Source organism: Panthera tigris, chromosome F2 (assembly GCF_018350195.1).
Source record: "Panthera tigris isolate Pti1 chromosome F2, P.tigris_Pti1_mat1.1, whole genome shotgun sequence".
Classification (NCBI taxonomy): Eukaryota; Metazoa; Chordata; class Mammalia; order Carnivora; family Felidae; genus Panthera; species Panthera tigris.
In genome coordinates, this window is record NC_056676.1 from 80063776 (window position 1) to 80079314 (window position 15539).

At 58.8% G+C, this 15539-nt stretch overlaps 1 protein-coding gene across 8 annotated transcripts in view; it reads right to left on the reverse strand.

Annotated features, from left to right (window-relative positions):
• Positions 1-7679: 7679 nt before the first annotated feature.
• SLC45A4 (solute carrier family 45 member 4) overlaps positions 7680-15539 on the reverse strand; it is a 79612-nt gene continuing 71752 nt past the window's right edge. For 7 of the 8 annotated variants that reach the window (XM_042973568.1, XM_042973567.1, XM_042973569.1 and 4 more), the window contains 5 exons: positions 13725-13904; positions 12117-13153; positions 11395-11494; positions 10170-10381; positions 7680-8232 (listed from right to left, as the gene is read on the reverse strand). In XM_042973568.1, coding sequence (XP_042829502.1) covers positions 7873-8232; positions 10170-10381; positions 11395-11494; positions 12117-13153; positions 13725-13904 — 1889 coding nt within the window. In that variant the 3' untranslated portion in view covers positions 7680-7872. Of the gene's footprint in view, positions 8233-8340; positions 8421-10169; positions 10382-11394; positions 11495-12116; positions 13154-13724; positions 13905-15539 lie in introns of all 8 variants that reach the window. The other variant, XR_006213247.1, reaches the window with a different exon arrangement.

Below are 15539 nucleotides of genomic sequence, written 5' to 3' on the forward strand. Positions count from 1 at the left end.
TGGGGAGCCCTCTATTGAACCAAGAGATTGAACCCATCCCTTAAAACCTTCACATGAAGAAAACTTGACAGAGAATTCGCCGATGAGCTCTCCCAAACATACGGGGAATAAATATAAATTCTATGCTAATTTTTTTTTCATAAAAACAAGAAGAGTGAACACTTTGCCGTCTCATTATGAGCCCAGTATTACCTGGCTACCAAAGCCAGACAGGACATTACAAAGGGAACAAACAGAACCATTTCGTTTCATGAACCTTAAATCTTTAATAACATTTTAGAAATTCGATTCTGGCGATAAATAACAAGGACAATACCTACGACCAAGTGGAATTCATCCCAGGAATGCAAGCCTGGTATGTAACATTCGAGACCGGCTGATGGATTCACCCTATTAACAAACTCAGAAAGAGAAACCACCTGTTCATCTCAACAGACTCAGAAAGCACACGTGACATGATGCAGCGTCCACGCACGACGAAAGCTCTCTGCGAGCCGGGAACAGAGTGTCGGCTCAATCAGGAGCCACTACAACGGCCCCACAGCAAACACTACACTTAACGGCCAAAGACTCCACCTCTCCCTCTCGATTCAGGAACAAGGCACTCTTCTTTCCCTCGGAGACTAGGAGAAAATACTCGAAAAATATTTACCAGATGAAGGACCTGAGGCAAAAAGTCCAGCTGGACATTCCACTCCGGAAGATGCACAGATGGCAAACACGGGAAGGAGGCTTCACGTGCAAGGATGTGCTCACCACAGCCAGAGCGAGACCGCGTGTTACACGAGCCGGTTTCAGCTGCACTGGCCAGAAGCCGGCCACGAGGTGAAGCACCTAGGACCCTCGGTCATTGCCAGGGGCGTGCAGAGCCCCACTGGAAAACATCGGGCGGCTTTTCATAGAGTTAAAATCTACACACCCACAGGACCCAGCCATCCCTCTCAGGCACTTCTGGAAGAGAAGGGAATACCCAAAGTGCTCAGCTGTGCACCGCGGTTTCGGTCGTAATAACCACAACGTACAAACAGTCTCCGTGTCCGTGAGCTGAATGGATAAGCACACGGGGTGGCATGCTCGTTTACCAGGGCCCTCATCAAGGTAATGATACTGAAATTACGTGGGTCTCAAAAATTCTATACCGAACGAGAGAAACTGTGCACAAAAGCCGTCCCCGCCGTGTGATTCCACGTCCACGAACTCGAGGCAACGATGGTGGTGACGCAGAGCAGATCCGTGGTTGTTACACGTGAGAGGTGGCAGGAGGCATGCCTACAACAGGGAACACGTGTTGCCGTGAACGTGTGTGTGGAGGTTTTTGCCTGAACGCGTGTTTGCACGTTCTCTGGGGCACACCCCTTGGCGTGTTCGAAACTACTGGGTTGTACCACAGCTGTGCGTATGTGCAAGCTTTTGAGTCACTATCGATCACGATTACAGAGGTGGATGCCATTATGTTGGTCCGAACGTACCAAGTTGTGCATTTAGTATTGGTCAATCTTGGGGACGCCTGGGTGGCTCAGGCGCTCGAGCGTCCGACTCTTGATTTCGGCTCATGTCATGATCCCACAGTTTGTGAGTGTGAGCCCCACGTCGGGCCACACGCTGACACTGCACACAACCTGCTTAGGATTCCCTCTCCCTCTCCCTCTCCACCACTTGCACGTGCATGCTCACTCGCTAGATTTAAAAAAATTTTAATTTCTTAAAATGATTTTTTAAAATAAAAATCAAGCCGGTCAATCTTATTGCATGTAAATTATACCTGAATAAAGCTAATTTTTAACACACACACACACACAAATCTTGTCACATGGACAAGGTGACGCCACATCTCTACTCACTCTGTACGGTGTAGACCCAGCCAGGTCCCGAGTCTCCCGTGCCTGTTCCCGGAGGACCGCCTTCCAACAGGTAGATCGGGGTGGGGTGTGTCCGTTGCCTCCGGATCCGCCTCTTCAGGGATCCTCTACCTCTGCGTGGCACCGCGAGCACCTCAGATCGCGCCTCCTTGTTCAGTCGGATTCTGTCTGCTTTCCATCCTTCCAGGACTCCCGCCCTTGTCTGAGTGTATGTGTGTATATGTTTCGTTTCACTTCTAAGAGCCTGGAATATGACACTGTCCACCTTTCGGTATCTCCCAGAGCGGTTTCCTGACCTAAAAATTATAATACGGTCTCCTCCCCTCCATTTGTTGGAAGAACCAAGTACCATAATGATGAAAAGAGCCGTGCAAATGGAAGCAAATAAAAAGCTGATAATTACAGCTGATGTGTTCTCCAGACTGAGTTAACAGCCAGCTGTGCGACCTCATGAATAATTGAGCTCTTTTCACAAACCGTTCTTGTCTACATACACCCTACTTGAGGTGTCCCACTCTGCCCAGGAAAATCCTCAAGCGCGCCACCCAGAAAAATTACATTACTGCTGTGTCTTTAGAAAGACGGATGTGATATACACAGGTAAACAGATAAACTTCACTTTCTCACAAACACCCCCCCCCCCCCACCCGCCCACCCCCCGTTTATCCTGTTAGAAGGATGTAGTGCCCCTAGCTGGGGCACCTGAGTGGCTCAGTCGGTTGAGCATCCAATTCTTGATTTTGGCTCAGGTCGTGATCCCAGCTTTGTGGGATCGAGCCCCGCAACAGCACCGCGCTGAGCTTGGAGCCTGCTTGGGATTCTCTCTCCCCCTCTGCCCCACCCCTGCTCGCGCTCTCTAAAATAAAAATAAAAGTCGCAGACCTACGTGTGCTAACAAGATGATTAAATATCCCGCTAAACAGAACACGCAGACTGCAAACCCTGCGGTGCCTGCGTTTTTGTGGACACAGCCGATTCTGCGGTGGTGCGAAGGGGGAGGCGCGGCCTTTGGGCGGCAGGGGGCGCTGTGGCTGCGGGCGTGCAGGAGCCCTGCGCGCCTCTCCCCCCAGCCCCGCCCAGCGCCCCCGCCCCCGCCGTGGAGCCTTTGAACCAACCAACCTGTGGTCCCGGGTCAGAGGCGGCTTTGGGCCAGTCCCACCCCGCCCCCCCATTTCCTCTGGGGCCGAGCAGGGGTGGCAGCAGCTTCCGCAAAGCAGGGCCCCACCCGGCCTGAGGTGCAGGCACCCCAGCCCCGCGGCCTGGCTGCTTACCTGTGTGGCCGGAGGTGCCTGCCATACCTGCGGCCACGCCGGACGGGGACCCTAGCACTGGATGGGCCGTGACAGGGCCAGTGACGCGTGACCAGCCATGCAGCACACGGGGTGGGCGTCCTCCCAGGCAGGCTGGGCCAGAGCCCTCAACCTGGACCAGGAGAGGCGGGCAGAGCCGAGACCTCCTCAGCTCTGGCAGAGGGAGCAGGACTTCGGGGGGGGGGGGGGGTGCTGAATGAGGCCCCTGCTGGGGTTCCAACGTGGGCCCCCAGGCTTGTGAACTCGGGGGCTGGGATTCCAGAGACTTCAGGGTCCCATATTCAGTCCACACTTACTGGCAAGCCTTGGGGCTCTCTGCCCGCCCCCCACCGGACTCACGCAGGCTGGGGGTGGGCAGGGGCAGCCCCGGGTCCCCAGCCCAGACACAGGGAGGGGCCCTGGGTAAGTGACACAGACACACCCACATGGTCACCTGGTAGGGAAAAGTTTATTACGATTTAACCACAGAGTGACAGCAAAACAGACACAGGGGGGCCCTGGTCACAGGCCAGGAGGAGGCAGAGCGTTCCACAAACAGAACCATGTGCACAACAGAAATGAACACACAAGCCGAGTATACACCTGAAAACAAGCACAGAACCAGAGGCTCTGTGCACAGACACACACACACCAGGCCACTCTGGCCACCGGATGGAAAGGTTAACGTGCGACACTACACTCTGCTTTATGATCCCCTTTCCCCATAAAACACGTGTTTAACACACACACACACACACACACACACGACGTCGTTGCTAAATCAGCAAGAGCTGTTACAGTGCTCCAACTTAATAAGTTGATAAAAACAAGTTGTCCCGTGGCCAGTTCACAATGGAACTAAATAGTTTTGTTCCGAGATGCCTGGGGAGTGTCTCTGGTAACAAGAGGCATTTCCGACAAGCAGGTCCTTCCGCCACCAAGAGACAGTCTCGGTTCGCAGCACATGGAGGGCGAGGGGATTCAGCAGACGGTGGGGGGGGGGGGGGGGCAAGTTGGGCACTCCGCTCTCCAGGAGGTCCCCGTCGCCAGGCTGGGGGTTTGGGCCAGGAAGGTGGCAGCTGGCTTCCTGAGGAGGTAATGTGACGGGTGTCCAGGGTTGTGCCGAGCCGACCGCTCCCAGTGGGTGCCGGGCCAAGTACCCCGCTGGCCGCCCCTCAGGAGCGCCCAGGGAGGGGGCCATCGGGGCAGCCCCTCCCAGCCCGGAAGCCGGTAGGAAGATGGATGGCCTGTCTCAGAAGCAGCCGCCTGCAGATACAACACGAAGAAGACAGCGGCGGCCTCCCGAACGGGGGGGGGGGGACCGGCCGCAAGGGCACCCGCCTCACTGAAGGTGGACGGGAGCTCGGTGAGAAGCCGCGGCCTGGGGCAAGGGACGTCTGGGTGTGTCTTTCCCAAGGTGACCTGCTGTGTGTTTTACAAACTTGGTCTGTGACAGGCGTCACCCGTCCTAGCTGCTGCGTGAACCATTAGACACAGAACAGTTGGTACCTTGCGAAGTACTTTCCAAACGTGCCCCGTGAGCATCACAGGCTGCCAGGCGGGGCCTGTGTCACCTGGGGAGGCTGGAGGGAGAGCCCTGCTTTGTATGGCCCCTCCGAGAGCTTCCACTTTGGGGATCTGGGGGCAGGAGACCCCCTGGTACCTTTAAGAAAGGGACCTGAGCACTGCCTGCAGCCTCCGAGCCTCTGATGAGGGCCTGGCCGTCTGGCCTGCCCACCTTCAGGGAACACTGGTCTCAGCACTCCCCCAGCGTGGCCCCCGGAGGCTCCAGGACCTTCAAGGGCGGGTGTCTGAGGGGCAGCGGACAGCGGCTGGCACGCTCGGCCCTCCAGCCACCCGGAAGGTCACAAAGGCCCTCTGCCCGTGGAGCAGGGACGGAGGGGCGCTCCAGCAGAGGGTAAAGACCTCAGCTGCACGTTGTGTGGGTCATTTCCTGGAGAGATCCTTTCCTCAGTTGACTTCTACAGGCAACAAGCCCGTCTACACTACACGGCAAGCAGCTAAACCAAACGCCTGCCGACCGAGCTCGGAGCCCTCTGACCCGTGCCCACAAACCCCGGGGCCACCGCCAGGCCGGCTCCGCCTGTCCCCGGCACCCACACCCGCAGGCCCACCCCATGGGCGCTCGCGGCCTGTCCAGCCACCAGACACAGAACCCTCCGAGTCACCGGGCTGAGGGTCCCCCCCGTGTCCGCCTGAGGAACATATGGCCTTACGAGACACACGCCCCCGGGGTGCACACCAGCCACAGCGTGCAAACAGCCAGGCCCCTCAGCTCTTAAGACACAGGTGAAGACACTCAGGCTTCCGAGTCCCTGCAAGGGAGGGCGGAGGCACACCTCTGTTCACACCCGGAGCAAGGGCCCAGGAAGGCAGCTGCGGGGACCGCCTCTGATCCAAACCACAAGGTGCGTCCCCTCCCCTCGCAGGTCTGTGCACAGACCGGACCTACGGAGTAGGAGTAAGACACCCTGGTCATCAACACCCCAACGGCTTCAAAACCTTTAAATCTCCGCTGAAGCGCAACCACCTTCCTTCTGCGCTGAGGTGTGTGTGCCCCGTGCTGCCGCCGGGAGGGGCGCATGACTACTCTTCCGACAGTGGCTTCAACGAAGCGTTCTTTGGGGGCTTTGCTATTTCAGATCACGGGAAGTTTAAGGCCGGGATCTCCAGAGTTAACCTGCGTTCTCAATGGTGGTCCCACCCTGAGCGCCTCGCACCTAAAAACCAAGTCCCAGCCAAGCCCCTCGCGTCCAGCCGTCCGTGAGCACCGGCCACAGGTGAAGGAAGGCGGGCTGGCGGGGGAGGGAAGGGGGGGGCGCGGCAGGCGTCTGGTTCATTTCAGGTCTTGATTCGGGGCCGTTCTCCCCCTACCCGTACCCCCCGCCGCCCACTCTTCTGGCTGTCGGAAGACCCCCAACCACGGTCCCCGAGAACCAAAGCGGGAGGACCCACCGCCGCAGGGCCATCGGGGGACACGGGTCGAGCTGCGAACGGGGACCCGCCAACGGCGCCTGGCCGGGGGCTCACGCGAGTGGCTGGCGCTTCGCGTCGATGCCGGCACCTTCCAGCGGCACGACGGACATTCCCCGTCGGAGCTCAACGTTCACGAGGCCAGCGGGTCTGAACGCAGAGAAAACGCTCACGTCTTCATGCCGGTTCTCTGAGGTCCGGGGCTCCTGCGTGGAAGGGGACCGACGCGGGCAGGCGCCACGGCTCCACAGACACAAAACACAACCCCCCCGCACGCGCCACTGGCGGCCAGGAGGCTCGGCACGACCAGGGGCCGGCCAAGTACGCTACACGGCCATTCTTTTGAATACACAGAAAATTCAAGTAATTTATTTAAAAACTGCTTAGTCTCATCTTGAAATATATATATATATAGATATATATTTGCTTTAGAATGATCATATTGCAGCATGGTTCCTCATGCATCTTAAAGTTCTTTATTTAAAAAAACTTGAGGCAGCAAAGTATCACCACTGTCTGTGTCCAGGTGACACCAGGAGGCTGAGACTGACCGTTCCAAGTAAGAGAAGCAGAAACCGCTGAGTTATAAAGAGACTGTGGTTTGAAAAGCATTTCCAAGTAGCTGCAGCATCTGATGACCGCACTTCCCCCAAGTCCGCGTCTGGCTCATACGCGGAAAGCAGAAACGGGGCAGAGTCCTCCGGGGGGGCGGCCCTTCCTTCCGTCCCGGACACCTGGCAACCGTTCGGGTTCCGGCGTCAAGCGGGGTGAGCAGGCGAAGAGGTCAGAAGAGGTCAGAGGCGGCCCAGCAGGAGCTCACACGCCCGGGGCCGGGCCGCCGTCCCACACACCCGAGGTAGGCCTGGCGGCAGGACCCAGGGGGCGAGGCCACTCCCGGAGCTCTGCCCTCATGATTTCCCCAGCAAACGGTTTAAACACGAGTCAAAGTGCAATGAAGAGCCCACAACCTCTCCGGGGAGCTTCGGACAAAGACGACGGGGTCGGGGGGTCGGGGGTCGGGGGTCAGGGCACGGACACGCGCGCGCACCTGCCTGGACCCCGCCTCCCCTGGGCGCTGGTGGGGGGCGGCCGCCGCCTCCCGCTGCCCAGAGGCAGGGCTGCCCCACGCACCATCTGTCAGAATCTCTGAGGACAAATGGAAATGCTGTTTCTCCTAAGAAAACCAGTTTTGAAAGGAAAACTTTTCTTCTAAAATAATCATAAAGGAAAATACTCTCCAATAGCTGCAGCACCAACAAGACAGGAGATCTGACAGAACGTCCAGATACCTGCAGGCGTCCAGAGAGAACGTGATAAAGAGATTTTAGTCCCGGACTGCGTGGCTGCCACCTGAAGTACTCAGGTAACAAACGGCAAAGGACAGCAGGTTATTTTGGTTTTCAATTGTAACCTTAGAAATGAACATCTTATTTTTGTCTAAACTGCTTGTCGCTATTGTAAATCTGGTTTATAATTTAAAAACATGCAGAATAATATACCTGCAGAATGAAAGAGGTGAAATTACAAGATCTCTTTCAATTAAAAAAAAAAAAAAGATTTCAAATGATTTTCTTTAATCGTGGACAAAGTAATTAGCGTGGTGTTTTTGCCTAGCGGCCCGACCCTACCCTACAGCTACCGCGTCTCCACCCGTCTCTCTAAGGAACTCTGGCTCGAGCGAGCGCCCCGCCCGCCACCCCCCCTGGAATGTGCGCGCGCAGGGGTGAGGCTCAGACCATCGACTCCGTCTCCACCTTCCTCGGCTGGCCCTCCTTCCTGGTCAGCCTCAGGACGGTGGGCTTCTCGCCGCCGCCCCCGCTCTCCCCCGAAGGCTGGGAAGACAGGCCTTTCTGCTCTTCCTTGACTTCTATCGACACGTCTGGGTAGATCACCAGGAACGTGGCCGTCAGGAAGCCCAAGAAAGAGCCCACGGAGGCCACCATGGGGATGACGCGCACGGTCCCGACGGCATCGACCACACCCCCGAGGGCGGACGCCACCAGGATCTGGGAGATGTACACCTGGCAGGAGAGGATGGCACAGTCTATGCCAAAGCCACGCTTGGAGCTCCCGGGGCTGTGGTGGACGTACTGCAAGAGAAGAGAGCGGGACAGTGAGGGCCGTGGGGCGGTCGAACCGTCAGCCAACATGCCCGTGGCTTGAATATTAGCTCAGAAGAGTCTGGAAACGCAACTTGCCTTCCTCTCAGCTGCTTGGCGACCACTCAGCCTGTCTCCCCGACCCCGTCCCACTTCTATTCAACACTGTATTGGAGGTTCTGGCCATTGCAATAAGGCAAGGAAAATAAATAAAACGTATTAAGGATTGGAAAAGAAAAAATAAATCTCATTATACGCGGATGATGTGATTGGAAATGAAGTCCAAGAGAATCTATCGGTATGCTGTAAGAATTAACAGAAAAACATACCCTATCTGTGGACAGAAAGGCTCATCATTGGAATGTTTTTAAGTCTCCCCAAATTGATCGATGCGATCAGTGTGTTTCCAATTAAGCCCAGAAGCTGATTCTAAACATTTAGATGAAAAGTCAGGGGTCAAGAACACCCAAGACGATCTTAAGGAAGAACAAAACTGGAGGACGCACACTACCAGCTCCTGGGTCTTATCACAAAACGACTTAGAACAGGGTAACCCTCGTCTGAGGACAGACCGACCGACGGAAGAGATACAGGGAGCAGAAACACCACCCCCCACCCCCGATGGGGACCCGACGTAGGACAAGGACGCCACCAGAGTGCGGGTGGGGACCACGCGACCCTTAACGTTAAGCGGCTACCCGTCCGCGGGAGAACGAGGTCACACTCTTCTGCCTCAAACCACACACACGCACCCTGCATCCCAGGCGGACCGCAAGCGCGCACGGGACGAGGGCGCCGCCAAGGCCACCGCCAGCGGAACAGAGCGTATGATACCCGCGGCCATTCGGTGCCAGGGGCAAAGGAGTAAAGAACCGCCCTCTGCAAGCACAGGAGGGAAGCTCGGGTGTGAAGTAACAGCAGACGTTCCAGGCACAAAAGGTTCAGACACTGGCCAGGGGGCTGCGTGGTGCTACAGCCGCTGGGCCGAGGGCCAGCGTCACACGGCGGCCTGGTCTGCACTGCTTTTTCGAATTTGTTGCCCAAAACTCCACTGAGCTGTTCATTCACAGCCTGTGCTCTTTTTCTGTAGTCACGTGATATGCTTTGACCCAAAACACTTATTTAACAAATAACACTGTGATTTCGATTTTCGTTAGTTTGGTATTTGGCAGGTACCTAATCACAGTGGATTAATTTTGCTTTTATAATTGCCCAAGGGAAGATTAAACACAGTCTGGGTGTAGAGGGCAAGAAACAGGAGCTTTTCGGGGTTTCTTCCTTCACTTTCAGGGTCATGGTCTACACCTGCTCTGAGGCCACTGAGCCCTGTGAAAGACGGCTGGTCTGAAATGAGAGGTACTGTATGCACGTGGGGATAACGGTTTTGGAGGTGCTGAGATACAAGACTATGCTGCTGAAGGGACTTCACCTCTTTCCTCCCTGTTTACACACAGCCACTCCAATGAGGACCGACCCAGGCGGCTCACGCTCTACTGGACGGGACATGGTGCCCCGGCTCCCCTCCGCAGGGGTCTGTGAGGGGATGTTAGGGGGCAGGCAGCCTCCCAGGTGCCCGACCCAAATCCCTCAAGAGGCAACCGACGCCCCCAGGCAGGTGGCAGGTGGGCCAGGCCACTGCAGGAGCAGATCCTTCGTAGCCAGGAAGCCTGTGCCCCGGACCGACCCGAGGAGGTGGCAGCTTCGCCGGTCCCTTCAGGACCAAAGACCGGGGCAGGGGATCGTCCGTACCCCAAATGTCTCCCAAGTGCAAGGTGCGGAGCTCTGCCTACAGATGTGTGGAGAACGAACGTGGGCTTTGGAGCCGAATGGGTCTGACGCTCTGGCCTGGCGTACCTTTCAGGCTGGTGACCTTGCGCCCCAGTGCCTCATCCACGGCACCCCTCCCACCCGCCGCCCCCAGGACGCACCTCCTTGATGTCGTGGTACTGCCCGAGCAGGGCGTAGGGGCAGTAGGAGATGCTCATGGAGACGATGCCCATGGTGCTGATCATGATCATGGCGACGTAGACGTCAGCAAACATGGCCATCACGGCCGTGCCGATGGAGAAACCCAGCGTCCCCAGCACGTAGATGACCCTGATGCTCAGGTCGTAGTTGTCCAAGTACTTCTGTAACAGGGCTGTGGAGACAGTGTGGCCACGGGACAGTGACCGACAAGGCCCTCAGCCGGACACTCGCCTCACTCCTGCCGGGCTCCCTCCACTGTCCCTGGCCACCTCTGCCACCCCGAGGCCCTCCTCCCACCACACCGCTGCCCGCTGGCCCCCACCACACTCGCAGCTTGCCCCTGTGCCTCCCTCAACTCCCGGGGGCTTCAGCATCTCAGAAGGAAGTCCGCCCTCTGGGTCCCAGAGCCCGTAGCCACTTTCTGCCCTGCAGGCCGGCTTGGGCCCAGACCCTTCCCACCAGTCCAGACCCACTCGCTGGCCTTCGCCAGCCTCATGCCCAGTCTTGATTCGGAATCTCAAGTCGTGGCTCGTTTCCTCACAGGAGAAGCCTGGGTCCAGATGGACGGACTCCTGCTCACTCTTCCTGACCCAACGGCTTAATGTCACCTCCCCCATGAAGGGTCTCCGGTGCCTTCCTGGGAACTCCTCTGACAGAGCATGGACGGTGCTGCCTGTTGGTCAGGCTGGCTTCCCGCTGCCTTGTGGCCTTGACCTTGGAAACCCTCAAGTCCAGGCCGGGCTGACAGGAAGCTGGAGGCCTCCTCCACGGTTTGGAGTAGAGAGTGGGCAGGACCCAGACCAGACCTGGTTAGGAGACCCCCGACCCCGACTGTGCCCCACGTCCAGAAGGTGTGCCAGGGCACGCTGCTCCCAGGAGTGAAGCCCGTCCCCTCCCTCCTCACAGACAAAACCGCACCTCCAGGGAAAGGCCTCTGCTCTGCGACAGGCTGCTCCCACAGCCGCAGGCCCCAAACGTGCCTCACGCCTCCACTCCCGGGCTCACGGGGACAGCTCCTGCAGGGCCCACCATCGCCCCGAGCCTGGCCCTGTCCAGAGCCCCCCCGTCTGAGGAACCCCTGGACAGGAACTAGCACGCGGAGAGCAGCCCGTGTGGGGTCTCGGGACGCCCAATCCTAGACTCTCAGGTGCAGGACGCTGTTGCCCCCACATGGGGACCGCTTACCTGAGCAGATCGCGCCGGTGGCCGCGTAAATCACCAGGCCCCAGCACCCCAACTTCACGCCGGCGTTGTAGGCCTGCCAGGCGGTCGAGTTGGAGGGGGCCTGTTCCAGAAATGAAACCGGGGATCAGGGCGGCCAGGAATCACGTGCCACACTCTTTGGGGAAAGGAAGTCACTTTCTCTCTCAACTGCAGGCTAGCCGTTTGCTTTGAAACCAGCGACAGATACTACCATGATGGGACGCTCGCCACAGTATGGCCGCTCGCAGCGGGTCTGCAGCCCCTCCCAGCCTCACGCCTGCCCTGCAGGGCAGCTGGAGAGTGAGGGAGCGCGTGGAGGCGGGGCCGTCTGGCCCAGTTCCAGGCAACACGGCACAGGCCTGAGCCAGGCCACAGGGGACAGAGGCGGGTCCCCGCCGAGCCCGGAGCAGCGGGTCCCGGTCTCCAGCCACCACCATCTGGGGCAGGGTCTGTGCACGGCAATCGGGCCCGGGAATGGCTCCTCCCCCGTGGCGCCCTTCTGGACCCCTAACCACGGCACCAGGAGCACGCGCCAGCCGATGCCCACCGTGGGCCTGCCCCCCGACCGCAAGGGCGCCGGGGCACCAAGGGGGAGCGGGCAGCGGACGCAGCCTCCCCGACGCGGTGCGCCGGGCCGTCGGCACTGCCGGCTGCCCCCGCGTCGCCGTCCCTCCCAGCCCCAAAGCGGGGCCCCGGGCACTCACCTTGGGGTCCCCTTCGAAGATGACCTGGCCCATGAAGTCGGTGTAGAAGACGGCCTCGGCGATGACGGAGAACCAGGTGAGCAGGTGGCAGAGGCACAGCCGCGTCAGCTCCTTGGGCATCTTGAGCATGGACAGCCAGAGCAGCCGCACGGTGGTCTCGCCCTCCCCCTCCTCGCTCTCCGTGTCCCCGCTGGAGGTGGTGGCCCCGCTCTGGTTCCGGTGCCGGCACCGCTGCCGCTGCTGCTTCTGCAGGTCGTATAGGTCGCTCATGCTGCGCGAGGGCTTGATGAGGACCACGGCGTTGGCCCTTCGGTAGCGGTAGCAGTTGGACCCGATCTTGCCGTAGTAGGAGAAGGTGCTGGAGGCCTGCCGGTGGAACATGTGCCTCCGCCGCTTCATGGAGCCGGACGTGGCCGTGGGTTTCGGGGCCACCCTGGTGTAGCCCCCGAGGCTGTCCTTCGGGGGAGAGCCACTCCCGTTGGGGACTTTGGCTTCGTTCAAGTGATTATCGAGCAGCGTCGCGTCCTCCTTTGCGGTTTCCCTGAGCACGGAGGCCAGGCGGTACAGCCTGGTCCAGGGAAGCTCCTGGCTGCTGCTGCGGGGGGTGCTGGGGTAGGAGCCGTCGTGGAAGATGGAGGGCTCGATGTCGGGCAGGAAGGGCAGCTCGGGTTCCAGGTCCAGGGCGGCGTCCGGCACGTGCAACACAGAGTCGCTCTTGCTCCGCACCATGTCCACACCCAGGAAGTCCAGGGAGAGCTCGTGCTCGGACTGCACCTCCTCCGGGAACAAGGCGACGCCTCCATCCAGAACATTCACGGGGGCGGCGGGGGGCAGGGTGCCGGCCGCCTCCCCACCCCGCTCTTGCGGGGGGCTGTACTGCTCTTCCTCGATGCTGAACAGGTGCAGGGCCACCGACACCACAAAGATGATGGCCGCGAAGAAGAAAAGCACCTGGTTCTGCGTCCGGAACCAGTCGCCCAAGAAGGTCTGGGTCCAGTCCAGCCCCCCCAGCACATAGCCGATGGCCCCGCCGAGGCCTGAGCAGGCGAGAGAGACAGAGGAAGCCCGTGAGCGGTGTAAGGTGCCTTGGCACCGCCTCCCGGAAGAAGAGGAGAGGCTAGGAAAGATCTAGAAGGTCTTTCACCCTTAATCACAGGCCAAGGGCGCCACTCATAGCTATGTTCTGGGTCAGCACAAGTTTGGGGGCTGGAAAGTGAGAAAATGGGAGGAAAAACAAGACAAGAAACTACAGCTGACCTATAGTCTGGCATTTTGACCTAAGAGACTCCTGCCTGAGGAACCAGAAGCAGGTATCCACCAGGATAGGAAGCCGATGGTTGCCCACAACTCCGGGCAGTACTGACCGACACCCCTTAAGCTCAGGAAGCTGCCGTTGCCAACGGATATGAACGGTACCCAAATGCAGGGAGAGACTAGCACCGGCCTGCCCGCCACCTCGCCCACCAGCGGCTAGGTAAAGCCACGGCAGGCCATCGAGTCCACCCCGATATGCGGAGGAGGGCCTTGGGAACAGCCTCCCCCACCCAACCCCCACTGGGTGAGGTCTGGGAGGGTGAGGGCCAGGGCTAGGGGTGGGGGCGCTCTCACCGGCAGAGAAGGCGTGGATGTTGAGGGCCATGTCCTGCTCCTCACTGTCCACCACATCCAGCAGGTAGGCACGGATGGGGCCCTCGGTCGCATCAGCGCTGAAATCCAGGATGACCACCCCCAGCACAGTGAGGACGATGCCAATGGGCTGCCGGCTGGGGACATCGCCGAGGGACAGACCTGACCGAACACATGGGAGCAGGCAGATCTCAGCCCCTCGGAGCAGACAGTCGCCTCCAAGAGGAGACAGAGGACACTGTCGCCTGGCCAGAAACGGGTGTGCGCCTTGGCACAGACTTTCAGGACAGAAGATGGGCTCTGTCTTGTCCATTTCTGTTATCTGCTGGGTTATTTTTTCCTCCCCAATCACACGGGCTGTCCGGCGAACCTGAGAGAGCTGACTTACGTTTACGTTTTGTGGCTAAGAGGAAAACGGGCCTTCTACCCACCTTCCCTGGCGAAGGAGGGCCACGTTTGAGAGCACTGACGGAGCGTCCGTGTGATACAGTCACACACCCACGTGCGCACACCGCGGGGGCGCTCCTTCTGTGCGTCCTGAGCGCGTGAGTGGCCTCCCCCGGCGTCCACACGCGCCTCCTCAAGCACGCACTGTGGTTTCGCACCTCCCGAAGGAGGATGGCTTGAGCCCGTCGCGGTTACTTTCCCATTTGCTTTAAGGAAAATTAAGCCTTGAAGGCCAACGCGGATCTTGTTTCGTAAGTCAGACTGCACCCAAGGAACCCGAGCAGAAACACGGGCTAACGGTCCTGCGTGCCGGTGACGGAAGTCGTGAAGCACTCGTCACCTCCCCCGGGAGTTTCAAGCGCGTTCTCGGGGCGGCCTGGGTGCGGCTCTGAGGAGCAACGCACGTGACCTCACTTCTGGCACAATCTTTCCCTAAGTAGGCTGGAAGCGGCCAAAGGAAGCTACATTCACACACTGCATCGCACCTGCCTCGGGGGAGTCTGCCCTGAACCCCAAGACTGGCTGGCACCCTGTACCCGAGGATGTAGAGGTTGGCGGGGGTTGGGGCGGAGGCACACGACCTGGGGCCTGGGAACATATTAGCTGCAGCCACAAGCAAGCCCACTGCACAGGAGGCCCAGGGAGGATGCCCGGGAGAGTGTGAGCACGGCAAGTGACAGGGCAGCAGGCAAGGGGCCACGTTCCCGCAAGACCGCCCCACAGACACGGCCTCGGAGAAAGACACGACTTTCTCTCTGGGTCAAAGTGACGAAGGGACACACAATCTGCAGGCTGAAGGGGACAGCCCGAGAGAGCCCGCAGCCCCGGGCCCACAAGTGACGGCAAAGCAGCACCCCCGGCCTTGGGGCCATAAGACGTCGCGGCTGGAGGAGGCCGCCCCGCACGAGGTGGCTGGGTGCAGCTCGGGGAAGCGTGTGCTGCCCGGTGCGGTGGTCCTTCCTCGACCCCAGCCTGTCCCCACACAGGCCTCTGAGTAACTGGGTGTGGCTCTCGCTACCCCAAAAGGTGTTCTGGGTGTTCCCACATCACTGATTTCCTTCTGCAGACCTGGGCCAAGCTCGCGTACGTCAGACCCAGATGAAGCCTCCGTCTTCAAAAGTCATTGCCAGAAAACAAGGTTTTTGTTTTTAACAGTTTTGACGGACTCCCTCAGGGCAAAAACTATTTTCCCACATACAGCTGCTTTAATTAAAAACAAAACAACAACAAAAAAGGCAGAACAAAACACGAGTACCCGAAGCAGAAAAACAAGCAGCGAACTGGGTCTGGACATTTTCAATACCAAGTCTGAGAAAAGGAGAAAACAAAGAAAGAATTTCTGAAATGATG